Consider the following 27,340-nt stretch of genomic DNA (forward strand, 5'->3'; position numbering starts at 1 on the left):
AAAAATAATAATAATAGAATAATCCTTCAGGAGATAGAAAGGCTCTTTGAAGGAAAAGGCACTTACATTCTGTAAAGATCCATCAGCTTTTGTTAAGTTGCTAGGCTGAGAACTATTTAGAAATTATGGTACATGTACTAATTGTCCTTTAAATAGTAATTCCCTCTGTTGGTGTCAAACCAACCTGACACTATCATGAAGTTTTATTCTCCTCTCTGCACTACATATATACATAAAATACCACACACAAGTCTTCACTCTCTGCTGGCAAGGCAAACACATTACCAGGGACTGAAGAGGAAAAAAAATAGTGGTTAACTCGGCAGAGTTTTGAAAGCAAAACCCTTTGGCCATCCCCAGCAAAAAGGGGCATCTTGAATTTAAGGCCGCTCACCACACATGAACCCACAAAAGATTAGAGGAATTCACTCAATGCAAAAAAATAATTGACAGTATAGGCTCCTGTGAGTTAAGAGTCAGAATGACTCACAGGAACATTTTGCTCCCAAGCCTTATAAGGATGGCAAGTTACATAATCCTTTATTTCCTACTCTTAACTGGGTCATAAGGTGTCCTTAGCTTGTATTATGTTCTGTGAGTAATCTTTTGGCTTAATGGTTATGAACAATATGCTGAACAACTTCTCTCTCCATTCTTCCATCTCCCCCTCCTCCCCCAGTTTTTTGAAAGTGCAGATCAGCTGAGACCTCAGCCAGCGGCAAATTATCTTCATTAAATACTATTTGGCACTCGGTTGTTACATGCATGAATCTGGTGCGATTACGTTTATCTGAGTGGCTCAAGGTCAAAGCATTTAGGAAAGTCACAAGTAAACAGGAATACTTTTTATAAATACTTATCACTCTAATTGGGCTATGTGCGAGTGTGCATGCACGAGAGACAAACAGACAACTGGTGATAGCACCATTACCTGTGGAGAGGAAAGGAGTAGAGGCCACAGCAGGGAAAATGGAATCGCCCTCTTAATAAGGGGGCTTCACTGTTGCCAATAATCTGATCGGGTCTCCATTTGCTGGATCGAGATAGATCTTGTGCATTCATTAGAAGTTTGTGTGCATGGCTTCTCACTGAAGTACAGATATTTGTAAAGGTCTACTATTATATGGTTAACTGGATCAGACATGCGCATTTTCAAATTCTTCTGTACAAGGATGGGATCTAGACAACCATTTGGGTAAACAGAAGGCACTTCTGCTCGCAACAAAGACTCTCCCCGATTACTGCCAACCTTCTGATCTAGATATAGCCACATCTCGTGCCCAGAGTTTCACCTACTCTCAGAAGCTGGAGAGCACCCCGTTGTGGGGGCAAAACTCCATTCACGCGTCTCTGAACCCTACCTACACATGCTGTTCAACCACAAATGGATACTGTATGTAAAATTCAGCATACTGATGTTTTCCGTTTTAAATCGGAACCAATTTCCTAGTCCTTGCAAGGCTCCCCAGTTGGTGAACAACATGAAACTGAGTCAGAAGGCAAGGCTAGATTCAGTACTAGACATCCTTCAGCAGCTGCCAGGGTTCCAATGTCCCGGCAGGGTCCACTGCTGATGCCTGCTGTGAGCACCCCTTACAAAAAACCACCACCCTAACACCCAGACTGGTTATTTAAACTAGCCACCATTTATATTTCCCAGACAATGATCCAAACATCGCATTCTTCTAGGGCAACATGCCAAAATTAAAATAATGACTATAACAACAGGCACCATGTGGTGCAGCAATGTCACCAGGTAAGCTAACCAGGGCAAAGCGTCACCAGAGTGTAGACTGCCTAGGGCCATTCAAACCTGCAGCCAGATTGGATAAGGGCCATGTATAAAAGGGTTTCTAACCCAACAGCTGACGGGGCTCAAGTTAAAGGGAATCAGCACATAATAAAAAGAAGACACTCTACTAATATGTTTGTTAAACAAGTTTTATTTGCCCAAGTCAGCCCAAACATGTTGTAGACAAGAATCTGGATGGATATTTAATATGATCAGATCTCCAATTGTTAATACTGACGGTTGCTTGAACATAGTATCGTGTAAAAACACCCAGAAAAGTATTTTGTGGTATGGGAAGAAAACATAAGTCTGAACATGGACAAGCAACCACAACGGGAACTTCTTGAACAGTACATATTTGGAAGGCATTCCACCAATTCCAGTGCTCCGTTTCATCCCTTTTCCTTTCACCAGTTAGCTCAAGAGCAAAATAATTTAATCTACTGCTATGGAAGGATTAAGATTATTCCAAGGGAAAGACAGTCAAGCCTTGTATTAACTAAGTTTATAGCAACGAAAACCTGGTTATGCTTAACATTGTGAAACACTGCAAAACACTTATCTTGAGAAATGATGCATAGATAATAAGGGAAAGGTCTTCAGTTATAGCATGACGACATAGCCATCCCTTAACTGGCAATCTTTCAGCAGGTTATGCTAGATGTTTGCAGGGCATGGAAAGGGTACAAATGAAAACCAAATAAACACATTAAGAGCAAAAGATTTAGAAGATTAGCCATTTAAATATTTATTGGGGTGGGGGAGAAACACTGGAATGCATATAGATGCCAAGGTCTTGGGGAACTTATTGTTAATTTTATGTGTTAACCTTTTTTAAAAAAGAGGAAGAAGAGGAAGAGGAAGAAGAAGAAGAAGCTTGAGTCAGGTGGCAATATGGACTGGACAAATGCCCTTGGGCAACATTCAGATAGGGAAAAACATTTGTATACAATTTAAGGTAACAAAATGACCAAGAAGAAACTGTACCTTATTTTAACACCCATGAAACAAACCACAATACCACCCTTATTACAAACTGTCAGAATTTCTACTTAAATAGTTAACATGTGAAAAGCAAAGGATTTGCTTTTAATATAAAAATAGGTGTATGCCTGCAGTACATTCTGAAGTCCATTCAAATCAATAGCTAAGCACTCATTGATGTCAATGGAGTCTGGGCCCTATGGAAATCTGTAGTCAGTTCCTTTGGCAGCATAATTATGATCACACCTCAGCAATAAATAATGTTTTAGTCTAGAAAAGAGAAGAGGGAAAGATGATCCCATTGTCACCAGTACACTAAATACACAATTTCAACATCAGAATTTATACATATATACAACCTGCATAAATGTATTGTAAGCAACTAGCAATAATGCAAAATGCAGCTATGTATAAAATTTCACTGATTTTTTTTTTTAAGAGAATAAGTATATATAATGTTGTGTATAAAATATCAGACAAGTGGATATATATACACACACATACTATTTATATATTATATATAAAGAACAAAATACCATGAAAAATGTTGCTTCAGCTTAACATCACAGTCAAAATTTGGGCACCACTTAATGTAGTATCAAAGATTGTGAATCAATAAAAACTGATTATGTAATTTATTAATATGAAGGAGTTACATACTCATCAAAAAGTCTTCATTTCATTTATCAAATGTTTGGGCTGAGAGAGGTGGCGGCGGGGAAACTGGGACTGCTCTTAATAAGGATTCTAAAAGAACACCTTTTGAAACTAATTCAGTTTTGAAAACAGAAAAGGCTAATTTGAGCCCCATTTCCCATTCTATACCATTTCTAGACAGAAAGGAAACCACCATGGCTAGATGATCAACCAAGTAAGTGTTCCAGAAGAAAACACACACACACACACACAAAAATATTGGTCCAAAATGGAACTGCAGCTGATCACTAACATGCTTCTGAACAGCCTATTTAGCACCAGTATTGGAAGTGAAAGGGCCACTTGACAACAGGCAGGTTTGAGTTAGACAAACACAGACCTCACTACGAAATAACAGGTATTTGTACAACAGACGGTAAATATTTCAGAAGGGCTCTGAAACCAAAGTATAAATGCCTTTCGATTTTCGTGTGTTCCATCATTACCTTTTGCTCAGGCTAAATCATTAGTTCATTTCACTACCCACCCCGCTTGCAGAGTACGGTTCATCCATATGTAACCTATAAACAATATATTAAAGATGATTATGTTAAGTAGCTGGATAAGTAAATGGTCAACAAGGAATTAATGAACCTACAGAAAACACAGAATCTTTCCTTTCATTTTCTGTCAGGGCAGGAGTCTTTCTGATCCCTGAACACTGCAATTATATTTTTGCATGATATTTATTTTAGATGCTTAACTCTTAAAAATGTGTATTTGCTAGTTGAGGCCAAGAAGATGACATCTGCTCCTAGATCGCTGCTTTGAATAAATTGCGGCATAAATGTTGTCTTCCCAATATGAAAGATTTCTCTTTCATGCAAATAAGTATTCAGCAAAACCACTGAATGAAAGCAGAGAGAGATGGCAGAGCAAAAGGTCTAGTTCCATCAGAGTAACTTGTGCTTGGAAATTAATTTCCATACTAAAAATGCAATCTTGAGACTCTTCTCTTCCTAGACAGGGAATAAGAACTACTCCTCAGCAATAAGTAGCACTAGTTTTCTGAGAAATGCAAATAAGAAATCCAATCTGGCAGAAACCATAAAAGTCCATTAACTGCTGTCATTCAGAATTTTCTTCTCCCAAATTTACAACTGCTTTATTGTACAATCATAAAATGCAATCTGTTAGGATGTTCTAGCAGGGGTGCAAACTGAAAAGCAAATTAGCTAAACTAATTGGGTTTCAAGATACCACTTCAGACTTAAAGGTTCCATAAAAACAATGTCATTAATAAACTCTGGAAAGAATGAACAGGAAGAGCTGCACATATAAACTTGCTTTCAAGCTTTTTCTTATGAAACGTAGCACAAGGAAAAGTTACTCTAGAGAAGCTTCATTATAAATAGGGAGCAGAGCTGATGGACCACTATGCAAGGCAGGGTTGTTGAAGGCCTTTTAACACATTAGCAGCTCCCCTTATTTAAACAGCTTTGCAAGAAGAAAAAAAAGAGTGTTAAACTTGAATTAACTTTTTAAACTTTGAAATTGCTTGGCTGTCTTTTCCCTTGAGCAGAAGCATCCTTTTAAATCAATGGAGGGACAATTTAAATGACAAGGGTCAGCAACATCCAAAACTGTTTTCAGGAACAGACTGCATTTTCACAGGAGAGGCTGTTGATGGTAATTTGTTCGCTGCTGTGTAAGGGAATGAGCTGGAACTGCTGGATAGCACGTTCCTTGAGGCAAACTGGATGCATTGTTCTGGTATGTGAACATATCCATAGGCATACCCATTTGTTGGGCATAAGGGACTGTATTAGGCGGTGGAAGGCAAGAATTCTGGTTCATGTAAGCAGCAGTGGATTCTAGACCGGTGCTGAAATACAAAAAGAAAAGGAAAAAAGACATTTTGTCAACACGCGAAACAAACGGCAACCCTAGAAAGATTACGCCATTTGCAAGACGTCTTCAATACAGCTTTGTTGATGGAGTACCTTAAATAAGCTGCCTGACCAGGCTGAGAAGTTACTGAAGAATTTATAGTTGGCGGCAAGGACCTCAGTGGACCAATCTGATCACTTCCTGGATTGTAGCCTTGAGGAACACCATGAACCACATAGTTCCCACTGTGAGGGTGCATGGGATAGGACTGCAATGGAAAGAGAACAACATTACGAGTCTGAAATTGCACAGGTAAAAAACCAAGAGGGGGTAGCACACACACAAAAGCTATGGCCAGTTTTGTATGTGGCAAAAGCACTGCACTAAAGCTGTGGTTTTTAAAACTCGCAGGAATTGTTCCTTGAGGGAATAAAAAGAAAGAAAGAGCAGGTGTTTTATAGCATAGCATCAAGGTCATTATTGCACCATCATGGTTCAAGCAGCTTCCTCTAAGCTTCTATCACGATGTGGTGGTTATACACAGGCTTAAATCCTCACTCGGTCACAAAATTTGCCAGGTAACGGCAAACTCCGGCCCTCCAGATGTTTGGGACTACAATTCCCATCATCCCTAGATAACAAGACCAGTGATCAGGAATGATGGGAATTGTAGTCCCAAACATCTGGAGGGTCGGAGTTTGCCTATGCCTGCCTTAGGCAATCGTTTTCCCCAAATTAATCTGCCTCAGAAGGTTACTATGAGGATAGAGTAGGTGGGAAGAAAACCATGGTTGTTGTTCCAAGCTCCTTGGAAGAAGAGTAGGGAAAAAAGTCTAACGAATAAAATATTCAGGTCTTGTTCCAACAAAAGCCATATTCTACTAGGACCTTAAGGTGATAACCATCTAAACCATACTCAGATTGAACCCACGGAAATAAATTGACTTATCCAATGATTTCAGTGGGGCTGCTCTTAGTATGACTGTTGGCCCCTTAACTATAGCTATCACTGGTTTTTAATCCTCATCAGGAAGCAGCATTATTTTCAAATGACAGGAATATTAGAATTTAAGATGTCTAATACTCATAATTTCCTTTTCACCCCCCAATATAATCAATCTTCTATCATTTTTAAGAGTTCACTGCAATACATAATAGCTAAATGCATCATCTTTGATGTGGCAGTTACCATAGTAACTATTCTTTCCACACTGATTATGTAAAATCCACCTAATATATGCAGCCACTCCCCCCCTTTTTTGCACTTAATTATTGCCTGCACATTTTCCTCTCCCCACTCCCTTAAGTTTATTAAAGCAAACATGAGTGTTTGGAGTGAATTTTCAAGTTATTTAATTCAGCACACAGAGAACTTGTAGCCCAAAGGAACAAGCAAGAGAAATCAATACTTTACTGGACAACACTGCTTTTGTACTTCCAAGATACACTTCATTGTCAAAAATCTCAACACTACAACTCAAAACATGTGCACCAACAGATCTCTTTTATTTTACTTATTATTTGGTGTCAACATAAAAACATTGCAATGCTGGTGTATCACCCAAAATTTTGTACTGCAGTATGCCTAATTCCGAAGTCCCTCTATCAGCTAGCCCACAAGCCTTTTAACTAGACTACTCATCAATGTAAAGCTTGAACAAGGAAATCTATCCACCTGATTTGCAAAGCCACAATGAAAACATTGTTTAACTTGGAAAACTTACTGGCTTGGATCTTATTTTGCAACATCCCCACCCACCCAACTGTAGCTCCCCCAGGAAGGAGGTGGTGTAAAAACAATTATTTTGCAAATACAGTCATACAACACAATCTTAACCATGCCTACTCAGAAATAAGTCTAACTGAAATCAATGGAGCTTATTCTCAGGAAAGCGGAGTTAGGATTCAGGGGGAGAAACACAGAACCTGCTCCCCTCTTTGGATCCAAGCCTACAAGAAATTTACAATTAAAGCATTCTCCGAAATCTGTTAATTATGTGGCATGGGTTAAAAAAAAGAAAGAAATAGCTGTGGGAGAAATAAATAGTAGTTATCAATGCTGTTTTGCTTACGTGTATGTTGACATGCAATGCAGCAGGATTCAGAAACCTTAAAATCTTAAGTTGTCAATGGAGCAGCGGCCCTCGCTCACATTGCAGCAACTGTTCTTAAAAGAATCCTTGCTAGACAGGGACACTGACCTGCACTGGAACACCAGTGGACGTGGGTGGATAGGGTGCAGAAGAATGCATCTTCGAGTATGAGGAATACATAGGCGCTTCATTCATCAGTTTGTTGTAGAGCTCCAAAGCTTCCAAGGCTTTAACATTTAGTTCAGACAATTCCGAGTGCTTCCTAGTTCAAAAAGAGTGTTAAGTCAAGTGTTTGCAGTTATGCACTTGTCCGTGTGCTAGACATTAATGTGCAGCCTGTGAGGTTAAGAAGTGACTTGGAAAGAAGGTGTTTGCTTCTCAATACCAAGTCTAAGGAGGAGTCTCTACATCATGCTTCCCTGCAACACATCCAACCCTTTGCTCAGTTCCCATAGTTATCATGCAGCCTTCTTCAACCGAGTGCCATCAGATGTTGTAGACCACAACTCATACCATTGCCAACCACTGCCCTTTATGGATTGAGGATGATAGCACCTTTAGTCCAAAGTTATCGAGAGATTCCCGTGTTGGCAAAGGCTGCTCTACAGGATACATGAGCTTCCTAAAGTTAGCTAGCAGTTTTACACAAGCAATTCCCAGAACCGTTTAAGTAAGAACTTGGCTATACACCCCCACGATACTTCTCCATCAAGAGGGGACAATATAGTTGAAGGCTATGACAGGAGACATGACTGTTAAATCTGCAGGATTTCTAAATTTCAACAGCTAAGTTTATAAGTTATCCAAACAACATTAGGGGGTGAGGGGTGGGAGAGAGAAGATGAAAATAATTGGGATTTATATCTGTTTCCAAAAGACCAAAATCCACTTGGTTTGTTCTACTGATAGCGCTACCCCCATAGTTAATATCCCTCCCCCATTATGCCTTCATTCAACACTCAACCAAATTGCAGGAAGTGGTCACCTGCTGGGAACGCAGAAACAAATAAAGATGGCTAGACCTACACCATCTTACAGGTGGGTTCTAGTAAACCCACAAAGAGTCCCACATTCCAAACCTATTTGCAGCCTGAATTGTCCTCTTCTTTGCTTGTGCATGGCCTAAGTACAGCAAAGCTAATGTCTTGTTTCAAGCTTCTAAACAAGCCTGGATAAGTTGAAAGAGGTCTATAGAGAAAACATGACAGTCTTAAGTCTTCTATGTGCTGCTTAAGCATACATTCCCATTTTACTCACAGGTATTGCTCGACTGTCTTACCTATCAATTTCTTCTAGTTTTTCATCTATCATGGGACCCATCTGTTGGCAGATACCTGAGAATATACAAATATTGATATTTGTTCAGTTAAATGTTCATAGCTGAGGAGACTGCAAGTGATATAAATGGGGCTGATATGCATTGTGATAGGGGAGTCTCACCTCCCACCTTTCTCCCAGACTGCCACTTAGCTTATTGAACAAAGGACAATGGATTCTGGAATAGGACTGCTGGCACATTTATCGGCAATCAAAAATACCTTCTAAATCCAGGAGATCAGGAGAATCAGGTTTAGGGTCCGATGGATCTATGCTCTGGAGTAACTGTAATGCCTTATCCATCTTACTCTGAAAGACGAAGAAAAACATCACTAGAAAGGCATGCAGAACTCTTAGGACTGCAAGTTCCCAAACTCAGTCAAAATTCAATAGCTTCTTCAAGGAAGTAGTATCTAATGAGACTTTGTACTAGTTGAAAGCAACCACACACCTCATCTATGTAAACGGGCTCCGGCTCAGCTTTTGTAACTTCTTCTGTTGTGTCTTCAGCAGAAGAACTTTTCTCCACAGTTGCAGCTAAGAGAACATGATAGCATGAGTTTCTCAATCTAAAATGTTTTCCAAGCAGTTTGTTTGTTTATGTTTCTGAATCACTTCCCAATAAAACACCCTGAAGCAAATTAAAACCAAAAACACCAACAATAAAAACAAATCCAAGTTCAATACAGCTACAGGGATAGAAATATCTGCTTAAGTTTTCCTACATGCAGCAACTCTTCACACACGGAAAAATAAGTTTTAAATTCTGCTCTTGTGGTGTACGACACTTATTTTAAAACACAAATGCACTGAGCTCAAAACCCAGATGGCAAATTAAAAGTCATTTCATATCATGACTTTTAGCAGTTTGACTTGTGATAGTTCAATGTTTTTGTTTGGCAACACCAAACTTTTTGATTAGGTTGCAACAGAGCGTTAAGAACCATCTATTCTCACATTTTCATCCCTCCTCCATCTGTGGCTTCACAGCAAGTGAAATAGTCTTGTCTTGAAATAATAATGCCACTGACAAGACATATGGGAAGTTACTGCTCATAAAAATGCAAGATCTTCTGTCATATTGCATAGGGTAAAAACGATTTAGCAATCAGAGCACAATTAGGCATTGTGAGTCAAGAGGATTAGAGCCAATTCCCAGGGTACTTAGTGACTTTGGACAAGTCATTAAATTTCATGGTACGTTCCTACATCAAATTGGGATAATACTTTATGTGTGACTTTTAAAGTGCTTTCAATACCACCTTTTTTTATTCGGCTTACCTGACTCAGGCTCATCGTTTAAGTTAGAGGTCACAAAATTAGATGGAAACAATCCTATTCCTCTGTGATTTTCTCCTTTCCACCAATTGGCATCACTGAGCAATAAAGATTTACATTTTATTACACAAAACAGTCAACTGCAATATACTGTCCCTCACCTGTTTCCCTACAAATCCCTAGGATAGGCTCTTAATTTACAAGTGAATATTTTCCATAACTTGCCTTCTGCCATTCATAACTCCATTAAAGAAAAGCCACAGAAACAAACCACAACCGCTTGCTCTGCAAGACAAGCAAAGCACTGTAGGGACAGATTAGCAAAATGCCCAGCATCTGCTACAAGGTACCAAAGAAAACACTTGAAAAAAACCCTCCTAAAAAAACCTGTAGAAGCAAAAGCCTAAATATTTGTTCTCTGTGTGTATTTGACACCGTCTTCCTATTTTCTCTAATGTTTAAATCTCACAAGTGTTCCCCAAAAACTCAGAGGTTGAAACAAATGAAACAATGAATGAATGAAACAAATTCAGTTAAGTAATTTAATATACAATCCTTACTATGCATTCAGGTTTATGAATTAGCATGCAACTATAGCTGTTTTACATGTGTTACAGAGCCTAGGGCTTGCTGATCAGAAGGTCGGCGGTTTGAATCCCTGCGGCGGGGTGAGCTCCCGTTGCTCGGCCCCTGCTCCTGCCAACCTAGCAGTTCAAAAGCATGTCAAGTGCAAGTAGAAAAAAAGGAACCGCTTCAGCGGGAAGGTAAACGGCGTTTCCGTGTGCTGCTCTGGTTTGCCAGAAGCGGCTTAGTCATGCTGGCCACATGACCCGGAAGCTGTCTGCGGACAAACGCTGTTTGCCTCTGTATTTTTGTTGGAAGCTGCCCAGAGCAGCTGGGGCAACCCAGTCAGATGGGCAGGGCATAATAAACAACAACAACAATTACATTATTAATATTTAAAAGTCCCTAAGAATACTGGAGCATGTTGCCCAACAAACTATCTTCTGCTCCTCTGCCCAATTAAGGGCATTAGGATTAGGGCATTAAGAACAGCAAATTGAACCCAGCCAATTTTGCCAGTACTGGCATTGCACCAGGTCTTGAAGACACACCTCATTAGACAAGCATTCCTCTGAACTTGAACTTCCTGATCTAATTGCTTTAATTGCACTTTTAAACTGCTTATTTTGATGTATGTTTTAAATGCTTTGAAGGAATTGTTTCATTGTGTGTTTTAATTATGCATGGGTATTTCATAATTGATTTTATAGCTGTAAACTGCTCAAAAGCCATTGAGGCATGTAAGCAGGAGACAAATAAATAAATAATCCACCATAAAGATTAACCGCAATCTGAGGTTCCAACACAACTATAAACCAGTTAGTTGAAAATGGCAGGTGAAAACGCTTTCTCGCAGCCACACAGAAAGAAAGGGGAGGGGACATCACACAAGTCTAAGGCTCATGAAAGTCGCCATGCTTTCCTCCGCAAGACTTGAGTGAAGCGCTTTTAAATCAGTAAACCTCTGGAAGCACCTCACTTTTTAAAAACAACAACAACACAGTTCCTAAAGAACACTTCTGGTGGTGGCAATAAAGAAATGACTCCATGATTCAAAAGCTGGGACAGCTACAGTATCAGTCCATATCACAATCCAGAACATTTCTATTTCAAAGTTGTATTAATTTCAACAGAACTTCTATCCAAACCAATACTGCAGCCTGGCGCTTTGGTTTGGCTTAAGAATGTGTTCCTGCAATTGAAGAACAATCCTACTGATGAAATTCATCTGGGCAAATTTCCTCTCTTATAACAGGACCTGCCCCTCTTCTCCCCCTACCTGGGCTCCCCCCACATCTGGGCCAGATGATTGGGGCTCTCCAGAACACAGATGCCAATGGATGACACCCTTTGCCTGGGAAGCAGGGCAAAGTAGAGTTGTAGAGTTTAGAGATGAAAAGATGAATGTAAGCTAATCTTGCCTCAAAGGGTTCCTTGTGGCTTACACACACATGAAGATTCTGATCAAGCACAGAACCCCCTTGTATTTTGAGAAAAAACCCTCCACAAAGATTTAAGAATTTACCTAAATGGTTTTTGGGTGCCCAAGGAAGTTTTACAATGATCACAGGGGTTCAAAGCATAATAAGCATGCAGTAGTATGGCATACACGGTGGGATCCAATGTTAAGTCATATTCAGAGTAGATCCAGTGAAATGAATGGGCATGACAAATTTAGGTTCATTGATGTCAATGGATCTACTCTGAGTAGAACTTTGTTGGCTACAACCCATACAGAGTAGTAGTAGCAGTAATAATAATAATAATAATAATAATAATAATAATAATAGTAATAATAATAATAATAATAATAATAATAATAATAATAATAATAATAATAATATAATATTACTTATACCCCACCCATCTGGCTGGGTCTCCCCAGCCACTCTGGGCGGCTTCCAACAGGAGATTAATAACACATTAAAACACCAGTCATTAAAAAACTTCCCTAAACAGTAAAAAAAATTTAGTTCAGCAGCCCTCTCTACAGATAGAGGTCTCAAAGTATAACATACCTGTCGTCCAAAACAACAATAATATCTCCACTCTTAAAGGTGAGTTCATTGTCCTCGACAGCTTCAAAGTCATATAAGGCGCGCACCTTTCTTGAAATTTTCTGATTGCTTGGGTGAACTTCTACAGGTGGGTATAAAGGTTTTGTTTCTGTTTGTTGTTTTTGCTCTTGCAAAGATAATTCAATAGCTATGGTTTGGAAAACAAAGAAATGCCTTTTATAATGTTCCAAATAATGATGAAATGTGTTAATAGCAGTTTTATTTTATTTTCTACCATAAGGTAACTAGTTATTTATTTATTTATTGTTAAGGATATTAATAAAGTGCTATACACTGCAATATAATTTCGTGTAAATTAGCTGGATTACTCCAGCTCACAAAGAGCTTCTTAAGTCGTTCACCACTGCTATAAGCGTGAAAGGTCTCAGACCTCAAGCTGCTTACAAGCTTTAGAAACTAATGTCAGTTCTTGACAACTATCAAAACAGAATGACAACACTAACAGAAAATTGTTAGAAGAGTCAAGCATCCCAAGAGCTCAATTAAAGGGAAGAAGAGCTCCAAAAGAATATGCATTTTCTGAGGTATAAAACTTGAATTTTCCCTACTCCTTGCCCCCTTAAGAAAATAACTGCTCAATCCTCTCATTGTCTTCCATTTCCTAACCCATTTCCACCTCATTGTTCAGTCTTCTTTAAATGGAACATGTTGTGCATTTTAGGCATCAAAACACATCTCCAAGCATAAGCTTAGAAACACTTTAAATGTTATATTGCTCAAGATACATGGTGACTAATACTTTACCTTTAGCTATATCTTCATCCTCTTTGTTTTTGCTTGATGATGCACCATTCTTGGCAACAGCTGAGGGACTCTGTAAATGTACTGGCAATATTAATATACCTCACCAAGTGGAAAAAGTTCTATATTTGCTTGTATTTTAAAAACAGCAGTGATACTGATGTAGCTGCCTTGCGCTAAGCATTTTTAAAACTTGTTTAAAACAAGAAAGGACTGGAATCTCAAGAGGTGCTAGGAACACAGACTTTGGATAAGAACTCTTCAGTGTCATCTCAACTTTCAGCATTTCAGTCACAAGATAATGGTATATACTGTCTCTAGACAAAATGCCAACTCAAGCCTCAAGAGAGTTACACCTAAGGCTAAGTATTACGTGAATGAGTTTGGACTCATGTGCTCGCTCGTACCAGAAGGAGCGTCTCCACCCCCATCGTTCTGCCCAGACACTGAGGTCCAGTGCCGAGGGCCTTCTGGCGGTTCCCTCACTGTGAGAAGTGAGGTTACAGGGAACCAGGCAGAGGGCCTTCTTGGTGGCGGCACCTGCCCTGCGGAATGCCCTCCTGTCAGATATCAAGGCAACAAGCAACTATCTTACTTTTAAAAGACATCTGAAGGCAGCCCTGTTTAGGGAAGTTTTTAATGTTTAAGGCTGTACTGTGTTTTTCATATTCGGTTGGGAGCCTCCCAGAGTGGCTGGGTATGTATGTATGTATGTATGTATGTATAAATAAATTTATTGCACACATCAATTTGGTCCTTGGCTCCCTATTTTGAGGGTACTTCACGAGTTCAAAGTGCTTCATCTACATTATTTCAGTAATTCTTACAAAAACCTTGTAAGGCAGAGTCAGTATTTGGTACTAGCATCACAATACATGCAGGTTAGCCCTGTCACAAGTAATACTGATCCACGATTCCCCCCACTCCAAGCACCTTTGCTCGCTGCCTCCAGAGTGACCCAAGTCGGTAACTGAGTAAGCAGAGCAAACCTTGAAAAGTTTCCCTCCAAAAAATGCATTAGACCAGAGTATTTCTTCAAAATACATTGCTTTCTAGCACCTGCTGATGTCCTCCTCCTGTTTCTTTTGCCCTGTATGGCAAATAGTTTGTCACACATACTGATTTTTCATAGCGCTACCACAACCCACTCACCCCTTCTTTTTGTTGAGGTTTGGAATTCATTAGCAGATCGATACAATAAACAGCAGTCGGTGGGGCTTGGTTTTAAAGTTCCCACTATATGCATCTACATTCATCAGGGTCATGAGTTTAGCTATGCTACAGTTCTCCATCTTGGCAATAAGGATCATAGCATAAAATTATGTTGTTTTAATAGCATTTCTTAAATGACTGAGTATATTTAGATATTTGTAAACTAGCCAGGAAATAAAAATCTTTTTAAAAGGATGAAATATACATTTGATAATAGTTTATTCAGATGCAGGGTAAAATTCTGTCTCGCTATGAAAACCAGGCATTTGCTGAAAATCAAGCATGTCAAAATATTCTGCGTTTTACTTAAAATGTCCTCATGTATCTGCAAAATTGTAAACATGCCAAAAAAGTTATAACTATAGCCTCTTACCTGTGATGCAGAGGTAGGAAATGTAACCCCTTCTTCCTTAAGAGATTTAATAGTTGCTGATATTAGACTGAACTGTGGGTCTTTCTGAAATTCTTCTGACCATTCAACCATTAAAGCTTTTAACTTTTCACATACTTTAGGATGACCCTAAAAAGACACAAACAAGCCCGGTTTTATAGCACAATCTACAAGGCGAATTCTGATTTTTAAAGCATTGTGGCTAGGAGCCAAAGAACCACCCAAATTAGCTCTGAAGGCCTGAGGGGATTTGGGGCTTGCGCCACACCTCTTCCGAAACCGAAGGGAGTTTAAAAAAAAAAAAAGGAATTATGAAATGGTGTAAGGGTCGGCTGCTTAAGGTGGGGAAAGGCCCCCTGAAGGAAAGAAATGCCATTAGGCACAGCCAGGTCCTTGAACATGGCTAAACTAGCTCTTTGGATCATGGCCTATGTTTAAATTGCCTCGTACTAAAATGTAGAGGTCAATGCAGCACTGATAATATGTCCACAACATGTTCACATACGCAATAGCAGCATGTAGAACTGGGTGTGTGGGTGTGATCTGTTGCTCCCCATCTTCCAAACTGAGCATGTTGCTGCTGCTTACTGAGAGGGAATGGGACATGGCAGGGGTAGGGTGGCTCAGATGCCACAGCAGAGCCAGTCCAAGAGGCCCAACACTGTATTCGCACTCGGCCTGCACTGTGTTGAACTCCCTGCTGCAGCAAGCAACACACTGTATTCAGAAGACGGGTGAGTAACATGCCCCCGCTGGCTCCTACTGGTTATAAATACCATTATTCGGGTTTATTATGTGCTTACGTACAAATATTTTGCTCTTCCGGCTCTACTACTATGCAGGGTTAAGATCTACCTGATTTCTCACGGTCTGTCATTCCTGCATGACAGTTGTCAATTCAGATACTGCATGTTACGCTTTCTTCATTGCAGTCCATAATGGAATACTGCTGTGGAAAATCATTTCATGTTTTAGTCTCTTCCACTCATCTCTCTGCCCTATCAATTCTGTTTAATTTGTCCCTTTCTGCAACCTAAGTTAAATATCAGCAGTGTATTGGACAGATGCATAGACACCATAACAATGAATTTCTCCCCATTGGCTTTTATTAAATATGGAGCATATTAGAACCTTACCTTGTTTATAATAACTCGTACTTCACTGGCAAAGTCGCGAGAACAGATTTCTAAGTGAAAAATCTTTCCACAGTTTGAAACACAGGCTCCCAATAGCTAACAAGTAAAATTGAAGGCAAAAATTAGTAGATGAAAATAATCACATAAAATACAAGGTGTAAGCAGTGACGAAAGGTATTGGCCATAACAAAGATTTACTACATCATCTACATATATTAAATAGAATTCAAAAGCGATCATCTAGTATTGCCTTATGATTAAAAAGAACTGTTTTAACCCTTTTCATAAAATAAGTATGTATTATACTTACAGTTAGTGCCTGCAGAGCAACATGGGGTACCTTGTGATTTACTCTCTTCAAAATGGCTTTGAGGCAATCTTTTGCTCTAGATAAAACAATATCATTTTTCAGACTCTTATTTCAATAACTTAATTCACATGATGGCAACCTGCAGGCCTATTCCCCTCCCCCCCCAATCTTCCTGTCACTGCCACCCAAAGTTGGGCACCTCCCCTGACCACCCCCTTCTTCTGACACCTGGAGTGACTTTTGGTTGCTCTGGGCAACGGGGAAGACATCCCATTACTTTGTGGACTCCAGGGTTTTCTCTCTTAGCTGTACTAAAAACACAAAGAGCTGACGGGATGGGGGTGGGCAGCCTTAAAAAGAGCAGAGTTGAAGGTGGAAGAGCCAGCATCTTCCCACTTCCTTCACTCAACTCTGTTCTTCTCAAGACTGGTGGCTCCCTCCCCACTCTCACAGAGCAGACCATGGAGTGGAGAAAGAGAAGGGCCATCAGGCAGGCCTGCTCAAAGCTCTTTCTCTGGCACTGATGGGGTGAGCCTGCAACATGAAATATGTGGAAAACAGTGGCACAGATCTCTCCAGGTCGTGTGTATGTGAGAGAGAAGAGGGAGAGGACGGAGTGTGTGTTTGTGTGAATGGACGGTGATGGTGGGTGTACGCTCTTGTTTGAGAAAGGGGTGCACTCTGATCATACACACACACCCCGACTACCTTCTCCAAATGAATATCAACAAGATTGCCCACACTTGACTTAACTGAAAAGGAGACAGGAAAAATTGGAAGGAAAAAGACACTGAAAACCAAAGTTTTGGGACACAATCCTACCATTCATGTTGCAAAGGGAAGCTCCAACAGCCTTTTTTTTCAGACCTTCAAATTCTGCATAGAGTCAATGTGTGAATGGGAAGCTGGATCACACCTATTAATTACCCCCTTGTTCCACACATTGATAGGATCTGTGTTCAGACAGCCTACACACTAAAGGTTTTCTCCGCAAGACTGGGAACCCTGAAAAGGCAGGGTTATAAACTGCACACATACTGTCAACCAGGAGATACATCTCTGCTCCCCTTTCACATGCTGATCCAATACAGAATTTGAAGGTCTGAAAAGGCCTCATCTCTCCCGTCTTTTGGCAGCTTTTAGCCCTTGCAAAATTGTAGTTTTAAGTTAGGCAGTGCTATTTGCCACCAGAAGGTGGATTGGTAAAAAAAAAACAAAGCAATATCATTAAACACAATTTGGTATACATTTTTAGCTTGCTCAAACAGAATAGGTACCAAATGCTTTCAAAGCTTGAATAAAGCACAGTCACATCCAAGCACACATTTTACTTCTTCTTACAATTTAGTCTGAAAGCAAGCAAAATCTTGCATGCATTTTTGGTAAAAAAAATAAAAATAAAAGCTGCCAAAAAGAATGAGAACCAAGAGCCCGAGAGTTCTGGAAGACAATCACAAGGAAAAAAAGTTCATCTAAACAACACTGGCATTTACTGGAAACTCTAGGTTAAAAAAATTCTGCTACTTCACAACAGAAAGAGAATTTACTTAACAACCTGGACAGTTTCTCAACTGACCTAGTTACATTTTCTCTTTGCATCTTAAATGGATCTGATTTTTTATACAAGATGAGCTTTAACATAAGCACATTACTGTGTATACCAGCCTGAATTGACTGGAATGAATAGAGCTACCTATCAGATCTGGGCACAGGAAACACAGATTACTCAGCAGAAACATAAAATGACATTCAGCGAGAGCTGGCAGGCAGGACGAAGTGTCTTACCCATTAGGAGTGCTTCCAACTTTGTCACATATATCCATAATAACTCCCCAGTCTTCAGCTGTGTTGTACTCATTTGTGGCTTTTTCTATAAAGAAAAATAGTGCTTTGAGAATCGACACCTTTTCAAACACATATACTCTCTGTTAGAACTGCCACTAGCAAAACAACTGCTTTTTATTCTGTATATGCTCCCAAAGCTATAAACTTCAAAAGCAGTTTTTTCGTTCCCACCATAAGGACACACACATTTCTCAGTGTGATGGAAAAAACCTCCTCACAGAACTGCAGTTACAAGGTCATCATTTTATGTGATCTGTTTAGTCTGAAAAGGCATATCTTTCATACCTCCTTTACCCAAGTGTAAACATATGAAATTTTGTACATTAACTCTTTAGAGGTGGGTACAAGTCTAATGTATCTGCTATTCATATTTTTTTTCAACCAAACTGTAGGATGGGCATGTCCAAAAAGCAGCTTGCAGCACAAGTATTTAGTTTTTAAAATTCTCAGTTCTTTCATAATATAATGGAGAAGAGATTACAGCAGGATTGGCTTACAGCAAGTAATGTTGCTGCCTTTAAGGCAACAACTTAAAACTTCTTAAACATATTTACAAATCAAATAACTACTTTGCATCTTAGGGAAGCGCTGGAGTTAATTCTCTTCTTTGTGGAGCTGGAGTAGAAGCTGGAAGATGACCCGACCCACCTCCTGCAGCTCTCAACTTCCCTGAGAATCTGTTCTGGAGGGTTCAGGACTTACAGGAGGATGGGGGAAATTGGCAAAGATCACTCCCTTCCCTTTAATGGACACCTCCTGCTGGCTCCAAAGCACTTGCACAACAGCATGAATGGGATTCAACCCATTTATTGGGCAAGAAGTAGGGACAAAACAAAGCTTGAACAAGCACCAGCACTGGCTCACAGAACTTTGTTTAGAGCTCGGAAATCATAGGCAAATAAATGAGGCATTTCCCTTGTGAAAACTGTAAATTCTCTTGAAATTGCCGTCTGTCCAAGCGATGTGTGAGAGACTCTCAAGATCTGATCTGTGTGTTTGTTAACAGACTCCTCCTTTACAGCAACTTCAAAGCATAGCACTGCCAACCATTGCCAACAGCATCAATGGTGTGCTCCCAACTCCGCTGCACTGCAACTTCCATAATTCCTGATAATTGGGAGTTGGAATCCAACAACATCCAGAAAGCCAGATCTTCCTTATCCCTAGTCAACAGCTGTGAAATGATATAGAACGATCCATTCCATAATTTTGCACTGCCCCCTGCTATCAAAGAAGGGCTATTAAATCAAAGGGTTATGGCTCAGTTGTGGAGCATCTGCACTGCATGCAAAAGATCCTGGGTTGGATTAATTCCCAGCAGCTCCAAGTAGGGATAGACATAAACCTCAGCAGAGACTCTGGAGACCTGATGCCAGTCATGCTGAGATAGATGGATGAATGGTTTAACTCCATCATAAAGTAACTTCCTCTGTTGTTCCTCTGTTAAAAGAACATCAGAAGGTGGTTTGAAAATGAGTTTACTTCTCTTTGGTTATTTTTCTTTTCTTTGGTGTCCTCTGCTCCGGGCTGTTATTGGGGTCTAAGGATTTCACACACACAAAGGACCCTGAATTGGTGGAAGGACCCTGAGTGAGAGGCCGGGAAGGGAAGACCTCCCAGGATGAGAGAAGAAGAAAAAGTTCCCAGGTGAGAGTTGGGAGGCTCCACCACTTTCTGAGGGTGACAAGGGTTAAGAGCTACCTTTGAGAGAGGACTCTTATGTTTTCTTTTCTCTTTCTCTGTTTTTGTATTTATTTCTATTAGTTTATTTTAGCTTATTGTATTATGAAAAAGCTTTAATAAAATATTACACACACATATATATACATACTGAGTTTCAGAAATAAGTGTATTCATGTTTTGCCTTGATTTTTATCCACCAATTTTCAAATTCCACGCTAAGGCAGTTAAGTTCCAAGCTGTATGGCACAGGAAATCAAAGGCTCCTGTGTGCCTGAAATATCCACCCACAAAAGTAGGTTGACTGTTTTATTTTGGAATGTTTAACCCTCTGGTCTTGTCTCTTCCTGATACAGTTCCTGCTGCCCTACTTCTGCATCCAAGTCATCCCCAATTAAGAGATGTAACACAGGAAGTGCCAATTGCTTTGCTGCCTCAACCATTGCTCCGATCAGGAGGCACATGCAGAACAGTTAATTCAAGCAGAAATATTAGGGGTGGTACTCCTAGGAGAATAAAGAATTCTTATCCATTCTACAAGTACTGTAAATCTTTTAGGATTTATGCATTCAGAAAAAAGTGAACTGTGCTATAACTATCAGAAGATCATATAACAGTGAGACCTGATGGGTAGCTGTGTTGGGGAAGGCCCATACATTGTAAAATCAAACAATTAGTACTTCCATTAACTTCAACATACCCGATTAAGCTAGATATCACAGAAATATCAACTTTTCAGTAAAAAAAAGGGGGGGGGACTCACTGAAAGCTAACAAAATTATATTGTACTAGGAACTATCACACTTTAAATAAATGTATGACTGAGAAAGGTTCTAATTGGAGTAAAACGCTATGTGCACATTTGTTCCCATTTCCAATGCTTCCATGTTTGTGTTTGTCTCTAGCAGAAATTGTGGGAAGTACTGTACACGGTTCCTTCCCCTGACTCAGCTGCTAAGACTGTGCTCATAAAGCCTTCTTTGCAATGATCAACTATACGGTGGGTAAAGGAGAGAGAAAAGGAAATCGACTATCAATGCAGCATCCCTTTCTATGTGTGGTACCTCACTAAGCTAGGGCTATACACACGGACACCTGTTTCTTTGCACTAACTGAAGTTGTAACTACCTTTTTAAACAACAATATGCCTGCCAGATGGAGAACCACGTTAAACTTGTGCAGTTTAACAAGATACTATGCAAATTAGCAAGGCAATGCATACTTATAGGGATCTACTTGGTTTGGAGAAAGAACAGAGGACTTGATCATCTTATATTTTCTTGGATCCAAATACTAAATAAAGATAGCCGCCAACACATAAAAGGTGTCTTATTGTATGACAAAACAAAAAACAATTGTGAGCCAATTACTAAAGCATACATCCTGACTAGCTTGCAACAAGTTATAAAAAAAAGACTGCAGGTTTCAACAAAACACATCCAGATGATCAGCATATTTAAAGCATTCACATTTCTACTAAGTGATCTAGCAAATTTGCTGGTTTCTGGTAATTAATTCAATTAAATATTCTAGTCTCCAATAATAGAAATGCCAATTCATTCTCCACTTAATTCAGGTATCCTATATTATCAACTCAGTGTGTATGCAATCAGCCTTCATGAAAAAGAGCTGCTTAGCCTAAAGCAAAGGTTGTTGAACCATGTATATTTTTCTGTAAGGACATAGGGACCAACAGAGTCCTATCATCTGACATGAAAGATTGGCAGGTTTCCAGATTGCTCTATTATATGCATATAAAGCAATCTCTATAACAGAAAAGGAATGGATCATAAGAGAATACTTTCCCCCAACTACAGTACATTACTATCTTTTCCACTCTCATGGTGTTTTATGAAGAGCGAGCAAATCACTTAACTTTTTTGTTTGATGTAACTGGTGTATGCTTTTAATAATGTTGACTGAAGAAGAGCTTGTGCCAGAAATCAAAGTCCATCTGCGTTCAACTCCCTACATATTAGCCTTATGCTAGGAAGCTCAACAGCTGAACCTCTAGCAGAAGAGAGCACTGTCATCCATGTATTTTGGCTTCCCACATTTTCTAAGAGTATCTGAATTACCATCTACAATAGAGTATTAAGATATCCAATTGCTCTGTGATTTTTAAAGAACCCCTTAGATCTAAAAAAAATAATTGTCAAAAGCAATAAACTTCAGTACAGTGCACGCATACGTGTGCAGGGAAGCTACAGAAAAGATTCAAGATTATTTTCCTGCCAGTGTGGTGTAGTGGTTAAGAGCGGTTGTCTCGTAATCTGGGGAACCGGGTTCGCGTCTCCGCTCCTCCACATGCAGCTGCTGGGTGACCTTGGGCCAGTCACACTTCTTTGAAGTCTCTCAGCCCCACTCACCTCACAGAGTGTTTGTTGTGGGGGAGGAAGGGAAAGGAGAATGTTAGCCGCTTTGAGACTCCTTAAAGGGAGTGAAAGGCAGGATATTAAATCCAAACTCTTCTTCTTCTTACACATTTTTGTTGAAATAGTGGTTTCAGCAACACACAATTTAAAATCCCATTGCAGATACTACTAGAGAATGTGGGAAGCAATGCTCCCCCCCCCCTTTAGGCCTAAGTTTGAAAGACACACAGAGGTTAATGCCACTAATTTCACAACTTTTACAGCACAAGACAGCTTGTAAAAAAGGTGCCTGTTCTCAGGTTTCAAAATATCCACCAACCAGGAATGACAAAAGCAAGCAGCTGACCACAGTTGATGTCACTGTAAATGAGGAGAAAAGTGTCCTGTCATGTCTGTTGATATATGGTCTGTTGACTAATAAACTCCAGGTGTAGTGTTCCTTCCAAGGCATCCAAATTATTACCAAGACCACTAACAATATTTATTTAAGATCCAAAACACATTTATTTGACAGAGTGAGAGACAGTACAGTGAAAGTATAGGAAGGCACAAGGTTAAGATTAAATCTCTAGAAGTCTGTTTTTGAATAATTTAACTGTACCTTCGCACAGAAGGTAAATGAGTGCAAGGAGTCTGGTCTCAATACTTCCAGAAGTTTTGGTACAAGCATATCTGTTCTTGCAATGTCTAGGTTGTCAAACCAAGGTCAGCCATGCAAGACTCCCTGCCTATTTTCCCAGTCCCCTACTCCCAGTTATCTGAACAGTTATGTCAATACGATATATTGGGAGAAGGAACTGCATGAGAAACTGCCACATATCTCTGTCTCCAGCACCATTATGGCCTGAATGCATATGAACGAAGCGATCCAGTAGTTTAACTGCTGGAACTACCCGCCAGGTTAAAACCCTTGTTCATCTTAGAGTTTCAGCAAGCTATTAGTTCTCAGTTCCAGTCTTGCACCAGGGTGGTGGCGATGGACAGTGTTAGAAACGGAGATATAAAAGCTAGGAGCTAAATGGCACCTTAAACCTGGGTTATGGGCGCAACAACAGAACATCTAGGCATGATTTTTTGTAACAAGACTACAAAGCTGGAAATGAATGAACTGCAGCAAAATATTACGGTTATTTTTGGATCTTCCCCTGCCTATCTCACCAATATTCTTAACAGGATCTCTTCTCCAGTTTTCGGAGAGTTGCTGGAAGTGGGGAGGCAGAAAAAGGTCCTCCTTTCCTTCCACTCTACAGTTTTAATCTGAAATCTTAGGTGCAAAGCTCAGAAACTGCTGGCACTCATGAAATTCCCAGTCCCAAAAACGCGCCTAGAACAATGGATGATTGGGGGGGACTTTTGCCCTTACAGTGGTACCTCAGGTTAAGGACTTAATTTGTTCCGGAGGTCCGTACTTAACCTGAAACTGTTCTTAACCTGAAGCACCACTTTAGCTAATGGGGCCTCCTGCTGCTGCCGCACCGCCGGAGCACGATTTCTGTTCTCATCCTGAAGCAAAGTTCTTAATCTGAAGCACTATTTCTGGGTTAGCGGAGTATGTAACCTGAAGCGTATGTAACCCGAGGTACCACTGTATTCCTCTAGGTAGCTCACAGCCAACGAGATATTTAATAGAAGGAGCACCAGGTCTGGGGAATAAACGAACGCGATTTCTCTATGTATCTAAGAAACGGGCCAAACAACTCTCTAACGCAGGGAAGAGGAATAACTTCACCGCAGCTTTGAGCGCCTGCGGACATTCTCAACCCCCACCAACCCCTCTTATATTTAAGAGGTGCCCGCTTCCACCCCGGCATCGATCCCCAACACTAGACGCCCCTCTTATTCGCCAGCCCAAGACTGAAACCTCAACGCAACAAAAACTTCCCGAAAGGTCTCTAGCGGCTTCCTTTAGTGTTTGTAACCCAAAACAATTGTGAGGGCGGGGGGGGGGGGTGGAGAGGAAAGGAACGAGGGAGCCCAGGGTCGCGCCCCTCGGCCTTGGTCCATACGAGAACCCCCCACCCCCACCCCGGGGACCCCCCACCCAAGAAGCGCTGCTGCAACGTCGTCCCCCGGGGCGAACAGGAACTGCCGGTTGTGTCACCGGGCCTCTTGCCCAAGAGAGCCTCCCGGGAAACAGGGATCGCCGGGTTCATTCCTCCCTTCTCCCTCCCGGCCCCGCCCCGGGGTCAGCTGCCTCGGCGCGGCGCCCTGGAGCCCCGGCCCCTCTTTCCCGTGGACACTTGGGCTGCCTGCTGAAGCCCGGCGACCCCTCGCGACCCCGTTTTCCCAGGCGGAGGGGGGTGGGCGGCAGATCCCACCCGCCGGGACTCACCCACATCCTGCTCGAAGGGGTTGGAGGCGAAGAGAGGCATGGTGGCTATTATAATAATGGCGGCGAACGGCGAACCCTCCGGGGCGCTCGGGCCCGGCTGCTGCCCCCAGGTAAGGAAGCGACTCGGTGCGCAGCTACCCCGTCTCAGCACAGCTCCGCCCCGCCCTCGGCTCCCTTTCCGCTCTCCTTCCTGTTCCGCCCGCTCCGTAAGGACCCCACCTCGCCTCCGTCTCCGCCCCCCCCAGTTTGCGGTTCGTCTACACAGTCGCCTGAGTTATCCTGGCGCGGGAAGGAAGGCGAGAGGGCCGATCCATAAGGGCTGAGAAAGGGAATTTAGGCATGGGCTCTTTTGAATCCCGCAGGTTCATCCCGACGTCGCCGTTTCCGAAGGGAGGAGACGAAGAGGGGAAGGAACAGGCAGGCGGTTCGTTGGGCACCCTGCGTCGGTTGGTCCTTGAACAGAAGACCCATCAAGCAGAGTTAGGGAGTGTGTGGGGGGGGGAATGGAAGAGTCGCGCGCACCTGGCAATTCCAATGCAAAATGTAGAGGGGGCTTCAACCATAGAGGTGAGAAGTGGCAGAGCGACTTCTAGGGGGAAGAGGGCAGGAGGCAGAAGCTTGGCAGAGAAAGCAATGGCGCTTTCGGGAATTGTGGCGCCAGCCCTGCGCTGCACGTTCGCTTGGCATTAAGGCTGCTTTTTTAATTGACTTCGCAGCAGGTGCGGTTGGAATCTGTGGCATCTGTTTCCGTGTGAACGTGGCACATTTCGCAGAGTTCAGATGGACATCAGTGGGATCAGTGCAGACTGCAGACCCTCCAAGTGTCTCTATTTTCCAGGGACGGTCCCAAATTTACAGCAGCCGCCCCGGTTTCTTATTTGATCCCTATTGTCATTGGAGAAAGGTTGGAGGGTATTGAATTAACTGTATGCGAAACTAGAACAAAGGAAATAAGTAACTATATAACTTTTAAGAAGACATCTGAAGGCAGCCTTGTATAAGGAACTTTTTAAGTGTTTCATGTTTTATTATGTTTTTACATATGTTGGCAGCCACCCAGAGGGGCTGAGGCTACCCAGTCAGATGGGTAGAGTGTAAAAAGTAAAAAAATTATTATTACTATGGAATAGGACATCCCTATTTTGATCAAGAGAAAGTTCATAGTTCATATGTTCTGCTTCAAACTTTTTTGTTCCGGCAAGCCTGCCAAGAAATGTAATTTTAACATGCACTTTTGTTCTTAAAATCTGCTTTTTTATTTATATTCTTATTTATTACCCATTTTTTATTTATGCTAGTATTTATAGCCCACCCGTCACATAAAATATCAGTAGACTGTACAAAAAAATTTACAAGCATAATGAAAACAATACAGAATAATCATAAAAATGACTGGCTTATCTTTAAAAAGTGTAAACAACTGAATAGGGCTGTTGACACAAGAAACAGTCTTCAAATAAGTACCTGTAAGTTGTCAGTGAGAATACCAGCTGAATCTAGAAGCTGAATCTTAGCTGGAAAAGTCTTCGACAGCATGGGACCGATGACATTAAATGTCCAACCTCAGGTTGAAACTAGTTGGGCTTCTGAAACACAAGGGGCAACTAATGACACTCCTCCAGATGATCTCAGAGATAATTCTGATAATTTTATTATGCCTACTCTTTTAAAGTCTATTTTTATTTCACACACACACCCCACTCCAGCCTCACGGATCGGTTTGATAGAACCTCCAAAGCTGCACAAAGGAAGGAAAGGAGAGACTGTTCCATCTGGCTACCCCAAATATTTCCCATGTCGGATTGATTGCCTTAGCACAATGTTGAGTTCCACCCACTGCTATTTTTAATGAATGCTTTATACCATTTCATGTAAACTGTTTAGAGCATATGCATTTATAGTAGTGCATAAATCTTGCTAAGCTTTATATAGTTTCATTTCACAGATCCAAGAACATGCATTCATAGCCATGCATCCATTTCTGGAGAGGGCTTGGCTATGAGCTTAAATGTAATACCTGTGAGAACATGATACCTAACCGTATGGGAAAGCGGGCGGGCATGTCTAAGAATCCCAATGACTCTCTGAATGATCTGGAGGACTTTGATCCAAACCCAAACATGTTTCATGTTACAGCTTTCAGCTTAAGCCCTGCTGTGAAGGTTTGACAGAGCTATAGGATTTGCAGAAATATTACCGGAGTCTATGTCAACAAAAGTTTGATTACTTGTCTCTAACTAGCAGGCTTATTCACTCAACAGCCAGTTACAGAGCTAGTTGTGCTGCATCTTGTTACACGCACTTAACATGTGGTAAATAAGCAACACAAATCATGAATCTGCTTGGAATCAGCTATGGCAAAGGAGAAGAAAACTGTTCATGGAAAGGAAATATTGGCTACACAGGGCACTTTTTCTGCCCAAGAGTCACTGATGAAAATGACAACTGTACCAGCAAGGGCAGCAGTATTCACTTCCACATTAGTGAATTCCTGGGCTTTAGATCCAGTAATGGTATTTTTAAAATTATATTATGCCCTCTAACTTTAATACATAGTGCTGTTGGCATCCAGTTTATTAAAAACATCCATCCTTATTTCTTTGACTTGTTAGTCTCTCTGCACAAAAATGTGTTCATTGTCATTTCTGTATTTCAGATTCCAATAAAATTACATTTGTTTGAGTGA

General features: G+C 40.9%; 1 protein-coding gene and 1 long non-coding RNA gene across 3 annotated transcripts; one reads left to right on the plus strand and one right to left on the minus strand.

Moving 5' to 3' along the window:
- Window positions 1–1,927: 1,927 nt before the first annotated feature.
- STAM2 (signal transducing adaptor molecule 2) lies at window positions 1,928–24,789 on the minus strand. 2 transcript variants are annotated; one of them, XM_028745929.2, is made up of 14 exons: window positions 24,655–24,789; window positions 18,208–18,292; window positions 16,423–16,498; window positions 16,113–16,208; window positions 14,959–15,105; window positions 13,377–13,446; window positions 12,573–12,693; window positions 9,994–10,088; window positions 9,164–9,249; window positions 8,934–9,021; window positions 8,675–8,729; window positions 7,504–7,657; window positions 5,416–5,570; window positions 1,928–5,297 (listed from the first exon to the last, which is right to left on the minus strand). In XM_028745929.2, exons 1-14 carry the CDS (start codon window positions 24,692–24,694, stop codon window positions 5,081–5,083), a joined length of 1,485 nt encoding a protein of 494 aa, XP_028601762.2. In that variant the 5' UTR covers window positions 24,695–24,789; the 3' UTR covers window positions 1,928–5,080. The 2 variants fall into 2 exon arrangements, with proteins under 2 accessions (XP_028601762.2, XP_028601753.2); XM_028745920.2 differs by having other exon boundaries at window positions 12,573–12,759.
- LOC114605108 (uncharacterized) lies at window positions 24,640–27,340 on the plus strand. The gene is made up of 4 exons (XR_013394673.1): window positions 24,640–24,764; window positions 25,017–25,221; window positions 25,371–25,558; window positions 26,361–27,340. It is a non-coding gene; the product is annotated as an uncharacterized LOC114605108 (long non-coding RNA).

The sequence above is a fragment of the Podarcis muralis genome, chromosome 1 (genome assembly GCF_964188315.1).
Source record: "Podarcis muralis chromosome 1, rPodMur119.hap1.1, whole genome shotgun sequence".
In the NCBI taxonomy this organism is placed as follows: Eukaryota; Metazoa; Chordata; class Lepidosauria; order Squamata; family Lacertidae; genus Podarcis; species Podarcis muralis.

Excerpts from the sequence above, each read along its gene's own strand:
- STAM2 (XM_028745920.2), bottom strand. The coding sequence starts at position 24,694 with ATGCCTCTCTTCGCCTCCAACCCCTTCGAGCAGGATGTGG. Across the intron at positions 12,760-13,376 it reads GGATGAAGATATAGCTAAAG|CTATTGAATTATCTTTGCAA; the intron begins GTAAAGTATTAG and ends TCCAAACCATAG. Across the intron at positions 9,022-9,163 it reads AGCCCGTTTACATAGATGAG|AGTAAGATGGATAAGGCATT; the intron begins GTGTGTGGTTGC and ends TTCGTCTTTCAG.